At 39.3% G+C, this 19,486-nt stretch overlaps 1 protein-coding gene across 10 annotated transcripts in view; it reads right to left on the bottom strand.

Moving 5' to 3' along the window:
* The window catches only part of lrrc7 (leucine rich repeat containing 7), a 124,095-nt gene that overhangs the window by 35,094 nt on the left and 69,515 nt on the right, over nt 1-19,486 (bottom strand). For all 10 annotated transcript variants that reach the window (XR_009672254.1, XR_009672256.1, XM_061034507.1 and 7 more), the window contains 9 exons: nt 10,582-10,784; nt 7,607-7,724; nt 7,188-7,266; nt 5,317-5,406; nt 4,771-4,827; nt 1,628-1,691; nt 1,162-1,236; nt 926-1,070; nt 84-156 (listed from right to left, as the gene is read on the bottom strand). Coding sequence is in view for 8 of the 10 variants with exons in the window: in XM_061034508.1 (XP_060890491.1) it covers nt 84-156; nt 926-1,070; nt 1,162-1,236; nt 1,628-1,691; nt 4,771-4,827; nt 5,317-5,406; nt 7,188-7,266; nt 7,607-7,724; nt 10,582-10,784 (904 nt within the window). In the remaining 2 variants the exon portion in view is untranslated. The remainder of the gene's footprint in view (nt 1-83; nt 157-925; nt 1,071-1,161; nt 1,237-1,627; nt 1,692-4,770; nt 4,828-5,316; nt 5,407-7,187; nt 7,267-7,606; nt 7,725-10,581; nt 10,785-19,486) is intronic.

The following is a 19,486-nucleotide window of genomic DNA, read 5'->3' as shown; positions in this document are numbered from 1 at the left end:
GACTAAATACTGTAAAAAAAAAAAAAAGTCTACAAGGCTTTTATGGTTTGTGTTAGTTAGTGTGTTTATGCAGGTTTTTTTACCTCCCGATGGTGTTAGGCAGTGAGGTCAGCTGGTTGTCATCTACCTTCAATGTTGTCAGCTTCTTCAACATTCCTAAATGAACACACACAGAAACACACACACATAGAAACAGTATCTAAAAGAAGGACACATCTGCATTGATTTAAAATGTCCTACATTATTTACTCCACTCAGTTCCGTTCCTCGTTTTCACACAGACTACTTGAAGACGCTGATTAACGCTAATTGATTCGTGTAGAGTAGACTAATTTCACCAGGAAATCTGCCTCTGTCACAAGATTCGTCACACATATTAAACATGATTTTTTTTTTTACTCATAATGCGGATGAAAGGATTGTTTTACTGTGCAGTGCAACAACCCAAAAAGATGTCATGGGCAGGGCAAGGTTTGATCCCAAAGTGCCAGCATGCAAGCTGTTCCGCTTACCACAGTCAGCAACCAAGACCTCTCCTGACCTACATGCCATGAGACATAGATCAACTAAACCAGCACAGGCTGCACAGCCAGAGTACCTGCTCATGCTCATGCACAGTCTTCTTATTTCTTCTTCTTAAAATAATTCTTCTGCTCACTTTACGATGAATCTGAACACAATCCCAGACAAAAGCAAAATGTATTCCTTCCTGATTGGAAGTTGGTGAAATTATGATGACGATGTGTCCTGCTGTTGTAAATGACTTTGTCCTTTTTGACCTGTGTTTAGAGATGTTATATCTTCAGGGATGAATAGACATGGGGTTGAGGTCCACAGATAGAGAAGTCAGGATATATTTTGAGAGTTGTAAAAGTCTATGGTTACGATCGTGTACTTGCATGCTTGTGTGTGTTTGTGTGTGTACCTATAGTGTCGGGGAGGTGCTGCAGCATGTTGGAGGACAGCAGCAGGTCTTCTAAGGACTCGCAGCCTGAAATATCCGTGTCCAACGTCTCAATACGGTTCTTAGCTAAGTCCAAGTACCGCAACTGACGAAGTTTTCCTATTGCCTGCAGCAAGGAGAGGAAGAATCAATGAGATGACAAGAAATACATGAACAATCTGAAAGAGTGCTGAGTCTTTTGTTGTTGGGGTCCTTACCCCCGGTATACACTGTAGAGAGTTGTTATCCAGCCACAGTTCTCTCAGGTTGTGGATCTGCTCCAAAACCTCCGGCTTAAAAACAACAAACACAGGAATCCATATTAGCATATAAACAACATAAACAACATATAAAGCAAGAAAAACGCAGCCCTACAGCTAATATCAACTGAATTATTCATTTACAAAGGACACAGTTTCAGCACTAATGCTTTGATTATGTACAGATCATAAATTAAATGAGAAAAACTTAAGAGCATCTTCAGACCAGACTCGGCATAAAAGAAGAACATTTTATTTTTTTGGCAGAGTGGCTTAGACTGGCAATCTGTCCGTCAATGGTTTATTTTTCTTTCAGCAGGTGTTGAGTAGAACGTTGTCAATAGTTGAGCTTCCCCAAAGAATGATACCAACATTAAATACCAGAACCCTTCATCTTATTCCACAATGATGAAATCAGACTCACCATGTCAGAGAATTCATTGCTACCCAGATCCAACCTCTCCAACTGTGTCAGTCTGTGGATGGACCTGACAGGAGCCAATACAGGGATTACTCAATTGTCACACAATTATGTGCATTTTAAAGGTTGAACATCAAGAAAGCAAAATGAGAGAGGAATAAAATAACATCTCAAAGAGAAAGAAAATGGTACACATATCTAATACTGCTGTATAAATATGTCTATACCTGTGCTCTATGCTTTGATAAATTATCCTCTTTAATTTTTCAGATTTCATTACCCCTTTAAAAATTGTTTGTAATGGAAAAAATAGTTACCACACTGCTAATTAGGATGTTCATGAGACCAGGATTTTAAACTTTGATACAATACCAGTAAGGATAAAATCATATGGGTACTTCTTTCGTTACCATGGCAACAAAAAAAAAGAACCCCAGAGCATTGAAAATTGGGTAATTATCTCTTTTGATTTGCAGCCTGCACACGGTGCAGTTAAAAAAAAAGTTTCTTAACACAGAGCAAGATTTGATAAACTGTTAATAGTAATAGAAGTAATTAAAATGACTTTCTTCAAAAAAGATCATGTGTAGCCCTAAGTTTATTATCTTTTATAAGCCAGACGAGGTGTCAGGGTGTCTGTATATGTCTGTATTTTCTAATGTTCGTTCTAATTTTTACATTTTATGGACGTTAGTTATTGTGGATCGAACATCAGAATCACAGAGATTGTATTGTTCTTGGGCACATTGTAAAATAGTCAAGTATCGAATAAATTGTCCCAACCTTGCTACAAAACTGAATAAGATAAGATAATTTTTATTTAAAAGCACATTTAGCCAGGGTGTATTTTCCTTCAGAACATCACATCTGTGGAATTTAACACCGCAATCAATTACAGAGTCAACATCCAATCATTCATTGAAATATAATGATGATGATAAAATGGCTTATTGAGAACCAACAACGTCAACACTGTATCATGTTCTATGCTGGATATTATTTGTTCCTGTTACCCCAGTGGTGTTGTATATATCTGTATTTGCTTGTTTGTATTTTCTATACTAATGAACATATGTTAGTGGATTACATTTAATTCTATGACGCCAAAGAACATCTGTAAAAGCTGTGAAAATTAGCCTTTCGGCCTACTCAGGTAGATTTATATCGGTCTGAATGTTGACTAATGTACACTGTACCTTTTCAGATAAATAAATAAAATACCAATTGATCCCCCATTGGGAGAAATGAATGTGTTACTACAGCTCGAAAAACAACAGCTATAAAAGTATGAATAATAGGACTACAGTGCTTTGGTTCTTGTGCATATTAGCGTTTAGTTTCATTGATATCCATTTCAAATGACATTATCATTAAAAGAAAGTAAACACCTTAACATACGTCAAAACAAAGGGATTTATTACAATTACTTAAATAGGTCATATTATTCCCTTTTTGGGGTTCGTATATTTAATCTATGTACCTACTAAAGTATGTTCACAATAGCTAAAGTTTAAAAAAAGTGTCTGTTTTCATGTACTGCCGCTCCATGCACCGGCTCGCTTCTGACTCTCTCTCTAAGGCTCTGAAGTGCCCACGTTCAGAGTCCCCACGTGTGCCAAGTCTGATCTGATTGGTCAGCCTGTGGGCTCTGCCGTAATTGGTCAGCCGCTCAGCACGGTTCTCGGAAATGTCACGCCCCTTTTACCATATTGGGAATGCAGCCACTTTGGCTCCGAGGGGAGCAAAAACATTAGCACCTTAGCACTACTGTGCTACCGCAGGCTACGGCATATCGTGGGCGTGCTACAGAAGTTAACGGGCGTGCAACATGAGCTGCTGGGCTTGCCACAACGAGCCAATGGACTTAGATCAGTGATCTCACACTGACAAGATTTCACACTGGCACATTTTTTTCGAGGGGGGCTAGAACCGAGCGTTACATGCAGCTAATGCTGCAGCTAACGCTGCAGCTAACAGGAGGACGTAGGAGAAGCAGCGTTTACGCAGACTTTGAATTTTTGCACATAGATGTGCCTAAACATGCACAGGACACTAGGAAAACACACTCAAGAGCATATAAAACCAGAAAAAGCAGAATATGACCCCTTTAAACGTAATGATAACAAAGATCAAATTAGGAAGTAGTTTAATAAAACACAACAGACAATCCCTGACTGAGAGGCACAGCAGTCCCAACTCCAAATGCCTCCTCCAAATACCTCCTCAAAATGCCTGTAATGCCATTGATCTGCCACTACCACAACAAAAGATGGACACCATTGTGGTCCACAACCACGTGCACACACAAGTTACTCTGGTAAATGGCAAGGAGTCACACAAACAATTCAACAGTCCAGGAGGCCACGCCCACCACTGAAAGATCCACTGATCTGTGGCCTGCCATCATGGACCATGAAAAGTCACATACTGTTACAGTAAACATGTGTTTTTTTTTATATATATATCTTGCTGTGGAGAACTTCAAAGAGGACAATGCTTTAAGCCTCCATAATGAGACAAACTAACAGAGAATATCAAAACAAGTTATCCTCTCACGCTCATGTTGACTTCATGGTGTCAGAATGGAAGTGGAACAAAATGCTCCATTAGTTTGACACTGATTTTAAACCACACACACAATACAAATGCAGGACTGGAGGATTGTGCACCTGTAGGTAGTGAAAAGATAGTGAGAGATAGTAGGTTTATTTGCATTTATAGTAACATTTTCAAAGTGGATAGTAACTGGAATCCCTTTAGAAAGCTCTCAGAGAGGTGCCCTAAGTGGGGGTGGCCTGAACACAGGGATAAATTCAGCCACATTGGATCTAACAGGATACATTTAAAACTGTTAAAACAAACACACCTCAGTTACAACAGTCTTCATCAGTATTCAAGAACACCTGCTAGGGATAAATATAGATTTAATCTGGACACCTGGGAGAGCAAGCGTACACACCGTGATATCACAAGGCATCTGTCTGCATTAGTGTTTCTGTGTGTGTGTGTGTGTGTGTGTGTGTGTGTGTGTGTGTGTGTGTGTGTTCGTTTGGACCCAGTGATGCGTGAAGAATAACATTTTACTTCTTTCTTTCATCTCTTTCCTTATGATTTCTCTCACACACACATATGGCAGTGTTTCTTACTTTGGCATGGTTTTCAGGTGGTTCTCTCTCAGCTCCAGGATCCGTAGTTTAGAGAGTCTGCAAAGAAAACAAAAGGCACTGAACCAAGTCTTCATTTAGTTCAATAATTGTAACAATCGTTACTTAAACATCGGTCTATATCATGAAATGTGGGAAGACCAGTATTCCTTATAACTGGTGATGTGTAATAATGATGATTACCTTGGTCTGGATCAAATGGTACAAAGTAAAAAATGTTGTTAATGGTAGGTGTGATGTGTGATTTAATGGATAGAAAGATCACACTTGGCCAAAGGATAAAAGCCTGAGCCTAAAAGAATGAGGACTATCATACTTGCTTAGCTTCTTTGAACAACTAAAAATATGTAATTCTGTGAAGGACATTCAGTAGAAAGGCTGCTAAAACTGATTATATACCCAATATTTTCATAAGCTTCTTTATGAATGACAATAGTGGCAAGAGTCCTCTGTGCCTACAATGTTGAATAGACATCCTGTCCAGCAGCATCACACATTGTGCACACGCTTAAACATGCATCAGTTTACCTGCCAAAGTTAGCCGGCAGATACTCGAGGAAGGCATCGTTTAAGAAGAGCTGGGTCAGATTCAGGAGCTGCGTGAAACCATCTGGGAGTCTGAAAGAGAGATAGAGATAGAGAGAGAGAGAGAGAGAGAGAAAGAGAGAGAGAGAGAGAAAGAGAGAGAGAGAGAGGGGGGCACAAAGAGAGAAAGAAAGACAATATGAACAAAAGAGAGAAAAAAAGAAAGAGATAATGAGTGTCCTTGAAGGCCTTCGATGCATTGAAACACAGACAACGTTCCCATAACAACCCTGGAGAAACAGTTAACTGCTGTAACATGGCAGATGAGTCATCACCTCCACACACACACACACACACACACACACACACACACACACACACACACACACACACACACACACACACACACACACACACTCAATATTATTATTGATTGTATACAATCAATACAGTATTGTGTATTTCAGTCAATTTGTAAATTTTTTCATTCCTCCTGTTCCTTCCTCTCTTCTAAATTTTCTACACGTATCATTTTTGATGTTTTTGTACAGAAGCGTGTTGGATTCAGGTGAGAAAATAAAAATCAGCTTTGTTTTCTGAATTAATAAGATCATTACTTCAGAAATATGAGATATGTTTTTATGAAAAATAAAAAAATCTGCTGTTTTTATTTTATTTGTATTGACAAGATAATTGCCCCCAATTAGGAGTTACAAGGTGCATGCGCTCTCAGCACAACACCGGCGGCTCAGCTGCACTCAGTGGGGATCCAGGTTATTTAACAAATGCCTTATTATCTGCAGAGTCACCACACAGCAAGCCTGAGTGCATGTTTCAAACGAAAAGAAAAAGAAAACTGGATTCAAGTAAACACTCTGTGAATGTTTGATGCAGACAAAAAGGGAGGAATTTGTATTTTTCATAAAAACATAACTCGTATTTCCGAGATAATTATCTTATTAATTCACGACAAAAAAACAGAGCAGATTTTAATTTTCTCAGGTGAATGTAATACACGTCCTTATTATTGTTTTACATTACTAACTGTTGTGTTTTCTTTCTTCTATTTTATTATTTTTAATTATTTGTAAGTTAATTTAATTCATCGATCGATCAAAACAATTAAATAAAATCATAAAATCTTAAAGGAGCAGAAAGAAGATGAATCTTATATGATCTGCCCCTCTTTCACAAGACATTCATTCACAAAACACATCATTCAAAAAAACAAAACACGTTATTCAAAACCAAACACATTATTTGATTTATTTATTGATCTATAACTTGTGATCCATCCATCTTCAGTTTCATTTGATAAAAAAGTAATCTTGCTTCTGATATCCAGCCCCACTGTGCTCCTTTAAATTTGGAGCACATTCAAATACAGCCCAAAGAAAAGGAAAGCAGAGTAAATCTTCGTCTTGTCACTGGACTGTGACGGAGAATATTCTGCCCAAACAGCTACATTAGTGGCAAATGCATCAAATTCTCCATTACATGTTGAACTGAGTCCAGGCACACTCAAACCGCTTGATTAAATTGATGCAATCAACACAAAAATGCCCCATTAATGGAACCAATTAATTTTAAACTTACATTAAAAATTATGTAACATTATAAATGAGTGTTTGAGTGAATTGTAGGCTGATAGAGAGAGTGATTTCCTCCGCTTGTTAACAAAAATCTGCATGCTAGGATTCATCAGTATTCACTACGTTTTTCAGTAGAGTGCAGTCCAACCTGCAAACCTTTCCGCTGTAGACAATTCTATTTGCCACCATCACAGTAGAGAACTGATTATAAGATGTGATGTTCAACAGTGATAATTCGAGTTAGATGTGTTACTATGAGGTGTTAGTGTGTTAGAGTCGTACTTTGTGATTGGGTTGACACTGGCCTCCACCACAGACAAGCCTTTACAGCACTTTATATTGTCTGGAAACTCCTGGATACCTGTGAGAGAGGGAGAAACAGGCGTGGAAAGGGGAAAATGAGGCAATATGTTAGCTTTTTCTCAGATTATTAAATTCAGTGCCACTAACAAAGATGTCAAAATATCTCCAGTGGGTTTTGAAAAGTGTCAAAAGATTAGATTTGATCATATGTTGGTAAAATTCTTCGGAGGTAAACCTAAATCATTTAAAGGTTTATTCTCTCTGAGATCTCCCAGAGAAGCATACAAATAAATATATAAATAATTAAAATAAAGCGGATTATTCTGCACAAGAACTTCAGTTTTTCCCCGGTTTTGAAGTTCTCACAGGTCATCTTTATCAGAGAGATTTTTTTTTACCGTTTTTACTGATGTCCAGCTCTTTGAGGTTGACCAAGCTGGCGATGGTGGTGGGCAGGTTGGACAGGTCGTTATCGGGCATGCTCAGCTTCTTCAAGGCCTGGCAGTTGAAGAGTTGCTATGGAAACACATTGGAAGGGGGAAACAATGGAGTATTATAGTCTGTCTGCAAATTCACACAGACCTTTGGTAGAAAAGCACAGGAGGACAGAGAGCATGAAAGTCAGCTGGAGGCAAACACGACTAAATCTTGTGGAAAAGCGGCGCAGTTTTAGCTGCCGTTCCCGATATTTACATACGGTGGCCCTGAGGGACAAAACAAAAACTAGAATCAAAGCAACAGACGTTCATAGAAATGTGCCCTAAATAGAAAAATACTGCAAATGACAAAATATATAAAACAGTGAAAGCATTATGCACAAAGAGGACAGAGCTGCGAGAACAGAAATATAATACTGCAACAAAACACACATCGTACACACACAACATACAAACACACAACATACAAACAAATCTGTACTAACACAGGTACACAGGCTTGCAAGTTCTGCTAAAAAATGTCATAAAACCTTTGATAGCTTGAGCCCCAATACCTTTGAAACTAAAAGCAAAGGTCTCATGACGTGAGTCTTCATGTGATAGCTACAAGCTAGCCAACAGTTACCCTCAGATTAATCCATGCCAATTAGAGTTTTTCATAATCACAGATTGTTTTATTTATTTTGGGTTCAGGAGGGGCATGTTGCAAACACAGGTATAGTGTCAAACATTAAGATCAGAAGATAGACATAAAAACTGTGAGTTAAAGCTTTGATTTATGTCATATTGTTATTAAAATACTGAACAATGTGATCACACATCAGATGTTGTTCTCATATCCTACAGGCTTATTGTACTCTGTATATATCCAGTGCACATGAAGCTATCAAAATGCCTTTGCACTCTAGTCATAAAAAATGAGCAAATCTCAAAAGCAGGATAACAAAATCACTTATGGATTGCAGAGGGATAAAATGCTCACTTTAATGCATCCAAAATCGTTTTGGATGAATATATTTTGTGTGTTTATTCAGCTAGATGTCATTACACAAATGTAATGTTATATTTATGACACCTTTTCAGTATGCTTGTGTTTGTTTGCTCAAAGTTAATGCACACTTATGAACATTTGATCTATGACACAATCTCCAAAATGTTATCAATTGTGAAAGTTAATTGACTACGATAACCTTTGGCTCTTTAGGTCCTTGAAGAATTTAACACAAGAAATGAAATAAGCAAAAATACCGAAGCAGGCACTGACGGGCCATTTCTGTTTCACAGTTAAAAGGTTAAAATAAATAAATAAGCCTTTGTGGACAAAAAATGAATGCCGTCTATTTTGTATATGTTATTGACCTTTTTGAGACGTCAGCCACATTTAAAGTCATAGACAAAATTAAAGAAGCACAAGGGTCAGACAGCTGAATGTAGCCAAACATGAACAGGGGTCACTCCAGGCCACCATACTTAAAGACGCAATCATTTATTTACCCACACTTACTCAAGGAGCTCTCCAACCCACTTACATAAAGGCCAATCATTCTGGCAACCACAACATCTCTTACTGTATACAATGTTGGCACACACACACACACACACACACACAAACTCACCATCAAAGTTGAGTAGATTTTTTTTTTTGTCAGTTGAATCAAAGTTTGACCTGCCGGTTACACAGCTCTATTAGACCGTCTGAGGTTATTTTTAGAGATCCAATTCAACATCTGTGTCATTTAAACCAGGACAGGATATCAATAAAATGTGACAGCCCCTCATATAAACAGCTCCTGTAATTCTCCTTGAAACATCAGAAGGGCGTTTTGTCTCATCACTGCTCACAGGGGGGGTTTTCTGAAACTCTCAGATGACCCGCTGCAGACGGAGACCACATGGCGGGAAACTGACCTTCTCTTTCACCCTGTGTTTCCTGTCACAGTGCTGCTGTCGAGCATATGATGATATTTGCAGTATGTAAACATGTAATGTTGATAAGAAGGTGAGTCAAGCGAAGGACACCCAAACAATGCTGTGCAAATATGCAAACCGTGCCAGGTGTGAACCACTTCTATCTCTATCACAGCAAATAGGCAGATTCTATTTCATCAATTATTGAATGGACGGACTTGAAATATAAACAGTCATAACCCACAGATGATGACTTTTACATGCTAAGGATAACATATCAAAACAGTTAAACATCATCATCCTCACTCGTCAGTACCAGAACTACAAGTTTATTAAACAAATCTTTAATATTTCGATATGTTGGCCCCTCAATGCCGGTCAAATTTTATGCAAAAACTGCAAGGCAGCCAACCGCCACCAGCTGGGGCTATAGCCACAGACTGGCTGTACCTCCAATTAATGGGACTGCTCCCCTTCTCTACTATCTTGATGTAAACAAGCACAGAAAACAGATAGCATCTTGTAGAAGCAGCACAGCTTGGCATTGATTTTGTTGAGATAAAAATGTATGTAGGCTACGTCAGGTTCGACTGGCATATGGAGCAGAACATCAGTCATGTTGATGTTAACCTGCTAAGAGAACCTAAGGCTGGCGGTAACAGCACTGCTGACGTTAGCCACACTTGGCAAACCAAATTAAAAAGTTAAGATAATCTTAATAAATTGTGCTCAATTTAGTGTTTTCTGACCTTTAGACTCGTTCTTTTGTCTGAATTTAAATTTCTGTTTAACCTGTTAGGAAATGAATCACCTAGAAACATCCTTACTGTACAATTAACACCAACATCAGCATTCACTTCAAAGCACTGAATACACCTGAGGCTGACAGAGTCAATGAATGAAAATTGACTTAAAAGTTAAGCCTGGGATGTCATTAATGTGAAAAAGCACAGAGGCCGACTCCTGTTCCAGTTACCAGCACTGCTCTGGTGCTAACCACTAATGGGAAACCGACGGTTCTGCGTTACCTTGGGTAGCTCCTCAATCTGGTTGGCGTCTAAGTAAAGCTCCTCCAGAGTTCTCTCGAAGCTGAAGATCTCCTTTGGGACCTGCTGCAGGCTGCAGTGGGAGTAGTCCAACACTGAGATCACTTCCTCTTCCCCGCGGAAACAACGGCACGGCACCAGCCGGCCAATCAGCTTCCGCTTAGTGGTCATTTCCAGACACTGCACTGTAGAAGCAAGAAGAGGGGAGGAGGAGGATGAGGAGAGGGGATGACGTTAGGTTCAGTTGAATGCGTCTGCAACTCATGGACACATCAATGTGCTTATTATGTCTGAACCTTTTTTTAGTAGCCAAGTCATTATTCAACCCATTGTTTTGACAGTTTCACAGCAAAAAGTACATTGCCAAGTTAAGAAGCATCAAGTCTGTGTCTCCTGTCAAGATTAACTGCAGAGGTGGCATTTAAAATCATGTGTGGGCTTTTCTCTACAAATTCTATAATAAATGTGAGCTGCATGACAGATTTCACAGCTTTTCATGAGTAATATGATCAAAAAATGTACAAAGAAACCTGCTGTTACAAAAACAACACCTACTCCAAAAGATGTCAAAATGTATAGGGGAAACCTGTAAGTGTTCATTTAGATCTGAAGGTTTGAATTATGTCTGCTCCCTACAGCATTAAGCTGACACTTTGATCAGATCTGTCATCTTGTCAGTGGAGCCACATCATCTATGAAATATGCAAACAGTCCTATCATAAACTGGCAAGCTGTCAAAGGTGTCCCTGGTCTTCGCCCAATTCTAAGCTGGGATAAACTGTAACCCTACAAAGACCTGCAAACTTCAACTAAGGACATAAACAAGTTTTAAGAGGATTTGTGTAGATCAAGTGGTCAATGCCACCGCCTTTATTACTTTTATCACGCTACTAAGGACAGCAATAATTATCGAAGATGACAAACATTGTGAAGGAAATTTAAAAAACAATCTCAATGTAACTTTCACACGTCAACAGTAGGGATATAAAACTTTGAGGTCACTGTAATCATACATACACGTTGACTAAATCTTTAATTGTGGTGGTTTGAATGAAAGAAAAGGCTGACGACTCTGCAGTCCCCATTCTGTGCACACATTCTCCCAAGGTTTGTTCAAAGAAAGAAAGTATTGTTTGTTTGTTTTTTTTTTTTAAAGCTGAAGACGTTTTTTGTGCAAAAGTTCCAAGGTTGGGTTATTTTTGCCTCCAGTGCATCTCATTAAATAACTGGGTGAGAAACACAAAGAAGGAAAGTCACATAAAACACGCTGCTGCTTAGGAAGAAAGTCACTTGATTTGTCTAGAAGCAGTATATATGTTAGCTACATTTCTTTGTTTTGTAACTCTAATTGACTAAAAATGTTAAAAATAAAATGTGCTCGAGTTTAGAAAAAGTCAGAGTCCTATTCTAATACTTTTATTTTACACAGTAACTGTTATATTAAGTAGCTGTTTTTAAAGAAACAGTCCCCCAGCTTAGAGAGGGCTGTGAACTCCCAGCTCTACATACACACGCACAAACACAACACACACACACACACACACACACACACACACACACACACAGTCATTTTCTCAAACAACAAGCACCAAATAATTAGACTGAATCCTTTGTAATTCTGAATCAACATCGCTCCATCACACCATTACACGACTCTGTACTGTAGCTGCTGAACGGCATGAGTAAGCTAACCGTGGGTAATAAAATGCTCGAGTGAGGATTCATCAATTCAAACTCTCCACTCAATCTACTGACGAATAAAAAAACGCTTTAATGCCTCCTTTTCAAAGAGAACAAAGAGTGAGTTTTTAGATATCTCAGTAACGCCTCAATTTCCTGTTTGATCTGGATGAGCTAAAACCAGCGGCGGTGACAACGAGAGGAAGGGAAGAGGAGAAATGAAGGGTGACAGGAGTAGATGAGGAGTTAATAGCTACAGTAGAGAGGAAACAAAAGGGAGGACGAGGAGAAAAGGAGAGCAGGCTGGAAGATAAGCCCTGCAGCTTTTATCAGTCTATAAGCACACACATGTCCGGCTGCACAGTGCGACCAGATGAATCCAGGAGATAGACAGAGTCATCTTCAGTGCTTTGAGGACACTATGTTATCAGCTCCAGTCTGTAGCAAGGCGGCTGCAAATCTGATAAAGAGCGCCGCAGATCCTCCAGGACTGTTTATCTAAAAGGGCCGGCGCATTAAAATCAATACGTCCTTATCCACGGTCGTGCTCAAAGCGGGCGTAATGAGGCAAGCTGGGATTTACGGTTTGTCCACAAAACGTGTAAACTGTGCAGACACTTCTCATGGGGTTAGAGAGGGATTGTTCAGTGCTGTGTGATGGGCGTGACTTTAGCATTGAGGATTACACAACTCAGATAAGAGGAGACAACAAGAAGCATGTCTTTGGTTTGGTTATAGTCTGTATGCCTGCCTACAAAGTGAATGGGTTGACATGCAACACAGAGAAAATAACCAAACTATATCCATATCCATATAAGGTATTTTTATTTTAAAGAAATCATGTTTGACATTGCCTTAGAAAAACTACCAATAGAATCTAAAGTATATATCAGTGGTTAGAAATCATCAAGTGTAATAAAGTTCTTGTAAAAACTGAACATTGTAAGAAGTTTCCCTTTCTTAATATTCAGCAGGTCTTAGTTCTTCAAACTGTGAAAGTATATAAACGACAGAGAATAAAAACAAACTGTAATCAGCAACTTTGCTTCTACATGAACTATGAGGACATCTGTAAAGTCAGCACACCTGGCCCTGCCCCAAACATGGTCCATGAAGACTCACCATCAAAACCTATTTCCTATTTTGAGGATCGGTGGGTGCCCTGTGCACAGCCGTGCTACTCAACCGGTGTGCAGCTATAGAGCGGGAACAGACAATCTTAAGATCAGAGTAATGCAGCGCACATCAGGAATTTATCAGTTTGACTTTAGAATTTAGTGAATATAAAACATTTGCTCACCCACACTTCATGTCTTTTTTGTACTGATTAAAAACACAACAACCAAGCGCTCACTCTGTTCCTGAACTAATAAGCTAAAAAAAAATGTGGAGGTAAGGTAACGAACCCGAACCAGTCATTGACTGACTGAGAGCCAATGTATCATAAATAGTAAATGGTAGTACTTGAGCTTGTTTATCGCTTTCCTAGTCTTCTGACTACTCAAAGTGCTTTTACACCGCAGGCCACACCTACACATTCACACACTGATGGCTGCTTTGTAAAGTGTCCATCAGAAGTAATTCATTCCTTCATACACACATACACATGCATATGCATGAAGCAGCGGGAGCAATTCGGGGTTAAGTGTTTTGCCCAAGGACACAGCGGACATGTTGCTGCAGGAGCTGGGGATCGAACCCCCTGACCTTCTGGTTGAGACAGGGCCGACTCTACCAACTGAGCCACAGCCGTCCCTAGTATCACTGCCAACCTTCTCTGAGGATTGCACCAGAGAGCAGAGAGAGTGGTTGGAGTTATTTTTTCTGAAACATCACATCATTTTAAACCACATTTGTTTGTTTGGAACAATAGAGCGCTGATTGTCTCCTCAGACACATCACAAACAGGATTTCTTTGCAAGAACTTCACACATAAACATACAAGACACTGTATTGATCTGGTTCTGGATGCCTCAATCATCAAAAAATCTATTAAGTATATCCAAATCTCATAATAGAAAATAAAAAAAGGACAAGATTGGATTTGTGCCGTCAGCGCATGGCAGTGGAAGCACGGCCATGATCAGCTGTACACACATCACAGGAGAACTACAAGATCACGCAAGAATAAAAAGAAAAATGCACAAACAACATGTTGCTTTGTTGTTCGTTTATTGCCTGTTTCCACATTATGTTGATAAAGAGATTAAGAAAAGAATCTCAAGTCCCAAGAATCGCAAACCTCTGTGCGTTTCCTTGACTGACTTCCTGTCCAAGTTGTTCTAACGCAGATCATTGACTAGAGTGAATGCTAACGGCGGCGTAGTGCGCGGCGCTGACGAACCGCAGCGCGCAAGGAGTATGAAGAAATCTGCAGTCAGGGGTGTTCTGAGAAAGCAGGCTGCTAGCTTGGCTTACAACAAAAATGATTAGCAAAGACGAGAAATCAGTTTCATCCTCTAATAAGCTGCTTGAGAGCCAGATGGTTTCCTCTGTTTTCATGGGTTCATTATGACAATTGTAATCCTTTATTTATCCCACAATGGGGAAATTTACATTGTTACAGCAGCAAAGAGCAAAGATTGCAAACAAAAAGTGAACACAGTACAATTTAAATAAAATAAATAAAATAAAAAAAAATAGATACTAAAAACTATCTTAGTGTTTTTAAGGCTTCATCTGTCTTCTTTTTGATACAAGTCATAAAATGAATTCATACAAAGGTTGGCCAAACTCAGGCGACATCATTTGTTTTCCAGACTGAGACTGACATGAAGTCACTTTAAAAAATGTCTTTGAAGGGATCCAAAACGCCCTACTATAAAAGCATTGTGCTTATTCATTTTGGCAAAGTGGTTCGACTAAATATCAGCGCAGTCTGCTAAACAATCTGTTTGTATTATCTACTGAATTTGCATCTGCTTGATTATGCACTCAAAGTCATTTGATGTAACAGCTTAAATAAGCAATAACAGACCCGCCTAAAAATAACAGCTTTTTTTTCTTTTTTGAAGTCAAGAGAGCAGAGAGGAAGAGAGGAGAGGAGAGGAAGCGGGGGTAATGACAAATATTAGGAGCAAACATGAGGATGTTTATGTGTGCAACCATGAGGGCAGACTGTGGGCAGTCACCTTCATGACACAGGCACCTCCAGAGCAGATTTTGCACCTGGAAAACCTCAAAACAAGGACAAAGAAGAAGAGCTGCAGAGACACGAGCCCTTCCTCTAATCTGTGGATTTCAGTTTAGACAATAATTTTTGTTTTAAAAATTCAAAGATCCAAAAAGATAACATCATTAACACATTTTACAAGTTCAAATTCAGTTCCTGCTCATCACTGATTTTAATGTTTAAGGACGATTATGGACCTATAACCTTGCTCTCCTGTGTCTTTGTGTCCCTCGTGGTCCGGTCCACCCTGTATTAATGAATGAATGTGAACTTCACTGAAGTGATCCAGTCCAGCTCAGACTACCAGAGAGACAAAGTATGAAGAGAGTCAGAGTCAGCCGTCACCAATAGGGTGAAAGTAGGAAGTGAGCGTGGTTGGCTGTGTTGGCTCTCGCTGCTGCTATGGAAACAGTATGACAGAGCAGACTGACTCTGCAGCAGCAACGCTACAAGTGAATGTACAAGCTCCTAACACACCACAAATGAGAACGATGATGACATCAAAGAATCTGAAATGTGACGAGTGAGACATTTGCAAGAACTGCAAACACACACACATCTGCCAATACACATTTACACATTCAGCAATAGAGGTGGTAATACCAAAATGCCAAAATATTGAATTAAAAGTAAATGTTGTGCATTTGAAGCTCTACTGTCAAATTGTAATATTTACTTAAATTAACATGTGCAAAAGTTGTTTTTATATGAAATGGTCTCCGTCATTAAGATATGTACTAAAGCAAGATTACAATTACTGCATTTAGGTGAAATACTCAGCTTTCTATTTCTTCAGTCTTTGAGAGGTTTGCAGCAGAAAATTTTTACCTGTTTCTAAGTTGAATTTATTTCTAAAAGGTGTAAAAAATGTGGTACAGACGAGTCTTCATCAGAGACACTGGAATTAAACGAGTTGTTTTTGTTTGTTTTGATAGAACAATGATATTCAGCTTTTCATCAGAGAAAGTAGAGGATTATTAGATGCTAATACTGAATTTTTTTTTTTTATTAATTAAAAATTAAGAAGAAAGTAAAAAGAAGTGAACATTTGTAAGTTTGTAAGCAGGATATCTGAGAGACAACCGTCCCAGTTTTCATGGAACCTGTTGGAGGAATATACGCTGTAGCTTTAAGAAGAACCCTCAACGATTCACGAGTAAGTATAGCAGAGCCTACTCACCCTTCACAGGATGAATTAACCAAATCAGACCCAAAGTATCCAAAGAGCACCTGTAAGTCGTATACTGCAAAAAACCCAGCAGCACTTCGACTTCTTCATCTTCAACAAAAAATGCCTTTCTTGTCAGCATTCACTTTTTTGTAAGGATAACAAGCTGTAATAGTAATCGTGTTCTTTCAGCGGCAGTACTTTTTTGTACATGATAATTAAGTATTTTCTGCTTTCACAAATGTCAAGTACAAATCAAATTTTAAGTACATAAAACGGTTGACATGGTTACACTTCATTAAGACGCAACTTTACTTTGAGGTAACTGGATTTGTTTTGGCAAAATTAGGCGATTTTATTCAAATGGTAAGATAACTCCTGGGCTCTCTGGATGCCCTTCCCTCTAAAAATGTAGTTGACTGAAAGTATTATGTATTAAAAATGGATGAAGAATGACTTAAGGTACCACTGTAAGAGTCGTCTGTCTGTTCTTCCTGAAATTCACCTCATGGGGTCTCTTTGTCTTATTTCCTCCCTCTGATCTTCATTGAAGTTTGTGTGTGGTGAGTGAGTGTGTATGTGAATTCCCCCGGGTCCCATCACTTCACGTGCAGCCTTTACCGTCACCATAGTAACAGCTGCCATAGAGACCGTCTCCCAGGAGCGGAGTGTATTTTTACTCCTTCTTTCTCTTTCTGTGTGTCATAAAACAGAACATGCTGCACTCAGTGGGCGATCGCTCCACATTCAGCGTTGCTCTACATGGACTCAAATATATTAGACACCTTTAGAGCACCTGAACGCCGGCTCCAGAGCACACGCTCTCTTTTTATACCGCTGTTCTGTTTTTGTATACGGTGTGGATGCTGCACTGTGCTGAACTCACCCACCATAACACAATTAAACGGTCTCGCAGACACCACAAACAGTAACACAAACACAGACATGCTACATGCCCACACACTGGTGCCCAAACGGATCAGAGCCGGATCGGATCACCCAACACCGTACAGGCCACACTGGATCTGTGGATCAATAGAACATCTCTGAACATGGTGTAAAATAAATGCACTGCCTGTATATCCCTGTGCAGAGTCAGTATAAGGAAGGCAGGGTTTAAGAAGTGTGTGTATGTAAAGTCATGAAGATGTACAAATAGTGAGAGAATTCAGCCCTTTTAAAAACAAACTTAGGAAAGTATTTAACAGACTTTTACATAAAAGCTGGTATGAAGCATTGGTATGTAAGTGTGTATGTTTACTCTGTTTCAAAGGCTGCTTTGACTTTTTCTCTTCACATCTGCATTAGTCCCCCAGGTATCAGCTGGTGACTACGTGTAAGATCAATCAGTGACTCAACATTTGTTACGTTACAGCCTGATAGCGTCTGTAGCTGTAAACTCAGCCAAACAAACTCCTCCAGAGCGTGGTAAAAAAAAAACTGGAGATAAAGTTCCTTAACGCACGCTCCCCGTAATGTCTGACTCATACACCACGCGCTGCAGATGCAGCCAGTGCACAGACACACGCACACATCTGTTAAATGAACGGTGTGTGTGTGTGTAAGAAAAAAAGATCACCAAAAAAAGAATACATGATTTCTGTCGATCAAAGCAAACTTGTCATTCACAGAAATACTTGTATGTTTTTTAACTTGATGTCCTTGATGGGCATCTCCCTTCAGCAGCTGTGGGTTTGAATGTGAGCTCTCCTTAAAAGTTCACACGTCTCTTCTTTTAGCAGGACTTTCTAATCTATGAACGTTACCTTTTAGGACAACGTGAAGGACTTTAGGAAGAACATGTGGAGTTCTCAGCTGCTTTAACAGTCGTAATGGAGTACACAACACTCACACATTGTATGGCCGTGCAGAGGACTGAGATATTCTTCAGAGGTGGATAGAGACAAGAATATAATAATTATAAGTTCTGTCCTCTCTGAGTGACCTGCAGGAGGTATTTAGTTGTCCATCACTAGGCGAGTAATGAAATGATAACGTTCCTCTACGGTGAGAGAACATGGAAGATCCTGTTCCACATCCTAGTGCCTCATATAGACAAACAGATTCCTTATTGTGTGTGTGTGGGTGGGAGGCATTTTACTTAGCAGCCAGGAACAGCTCGTTCTGTCTTTTTTACATTCATTAAATCACCACTTACAGCAGTTACCTGTACCAGCGCATGCATACAAATAGACTGATTTATTTCTCTTTTTGTCTGAGTCAGGGTCTTAATCATGTCTAAGCTTCCAGTTTTAAACACCAAGCTTGAACATGCCAGATTAAATGTTGTCATGAGTGCACCCAATGGATTAGAAAATGATGTTATTAAGGTTTGAAGAACAGGTGTGTCTCCAGGGGAAATGTGGATGCAAATGAAGGACATTGATATTGACATTCTGGGTATTTTGAAGCCTCACAGTCAATGCGGTCTGGGAGATCTTCCAGACACACATTGTACTAACAAGGGATAAGCAATGAATAATTGAATAAATATTGAAATTGCTGGCCTTGAGTGCACATAATGTGTCTTTATTAGCTGCTGAAGTAATGTCCAACGCTTTAACACACATGTATCAACACACGGAAAACAATCCATTCATCCACTTTGCCCACGTCTTCTGTTCATGCTCACACGGGTAGCTGTAGCCAATCACAGCTCATACTGGGGTCACTTGTCACAAGGTTGGCATGTAAAGTATGACGACTGGAACAATATGCTTTTGTGTCCATTCAATATTGTCCCGATTTTTGGATGCAGATTTTTCTTACAATCTGTCAAGCACTCAATTTCAACATCCAGGCCATCTGTTCTCACACAACCTCACTTTCTCTGTGATAGTCATCTCACATGTATCTGTTTCTTTGTT

This window comes from Labrus mixtus, chromosome 3 (assembly GCF_963584025.1).
Source record: "Labrus mixtus chromosome 3, fLabMix1.1, whole genome shotgun sequence".
Classification (NCBI taxonomy): domain Eukaryota; kingdom Metazoa; phylum Chordata; class Actinopteri; order Labriformes; family Labridae; genus Labrus; species Labrus mixtus.
Note: the sequence above shows the minus strand (reverse complement) of the source record. Positions and strands in the feature narration are given on the sequence as shown.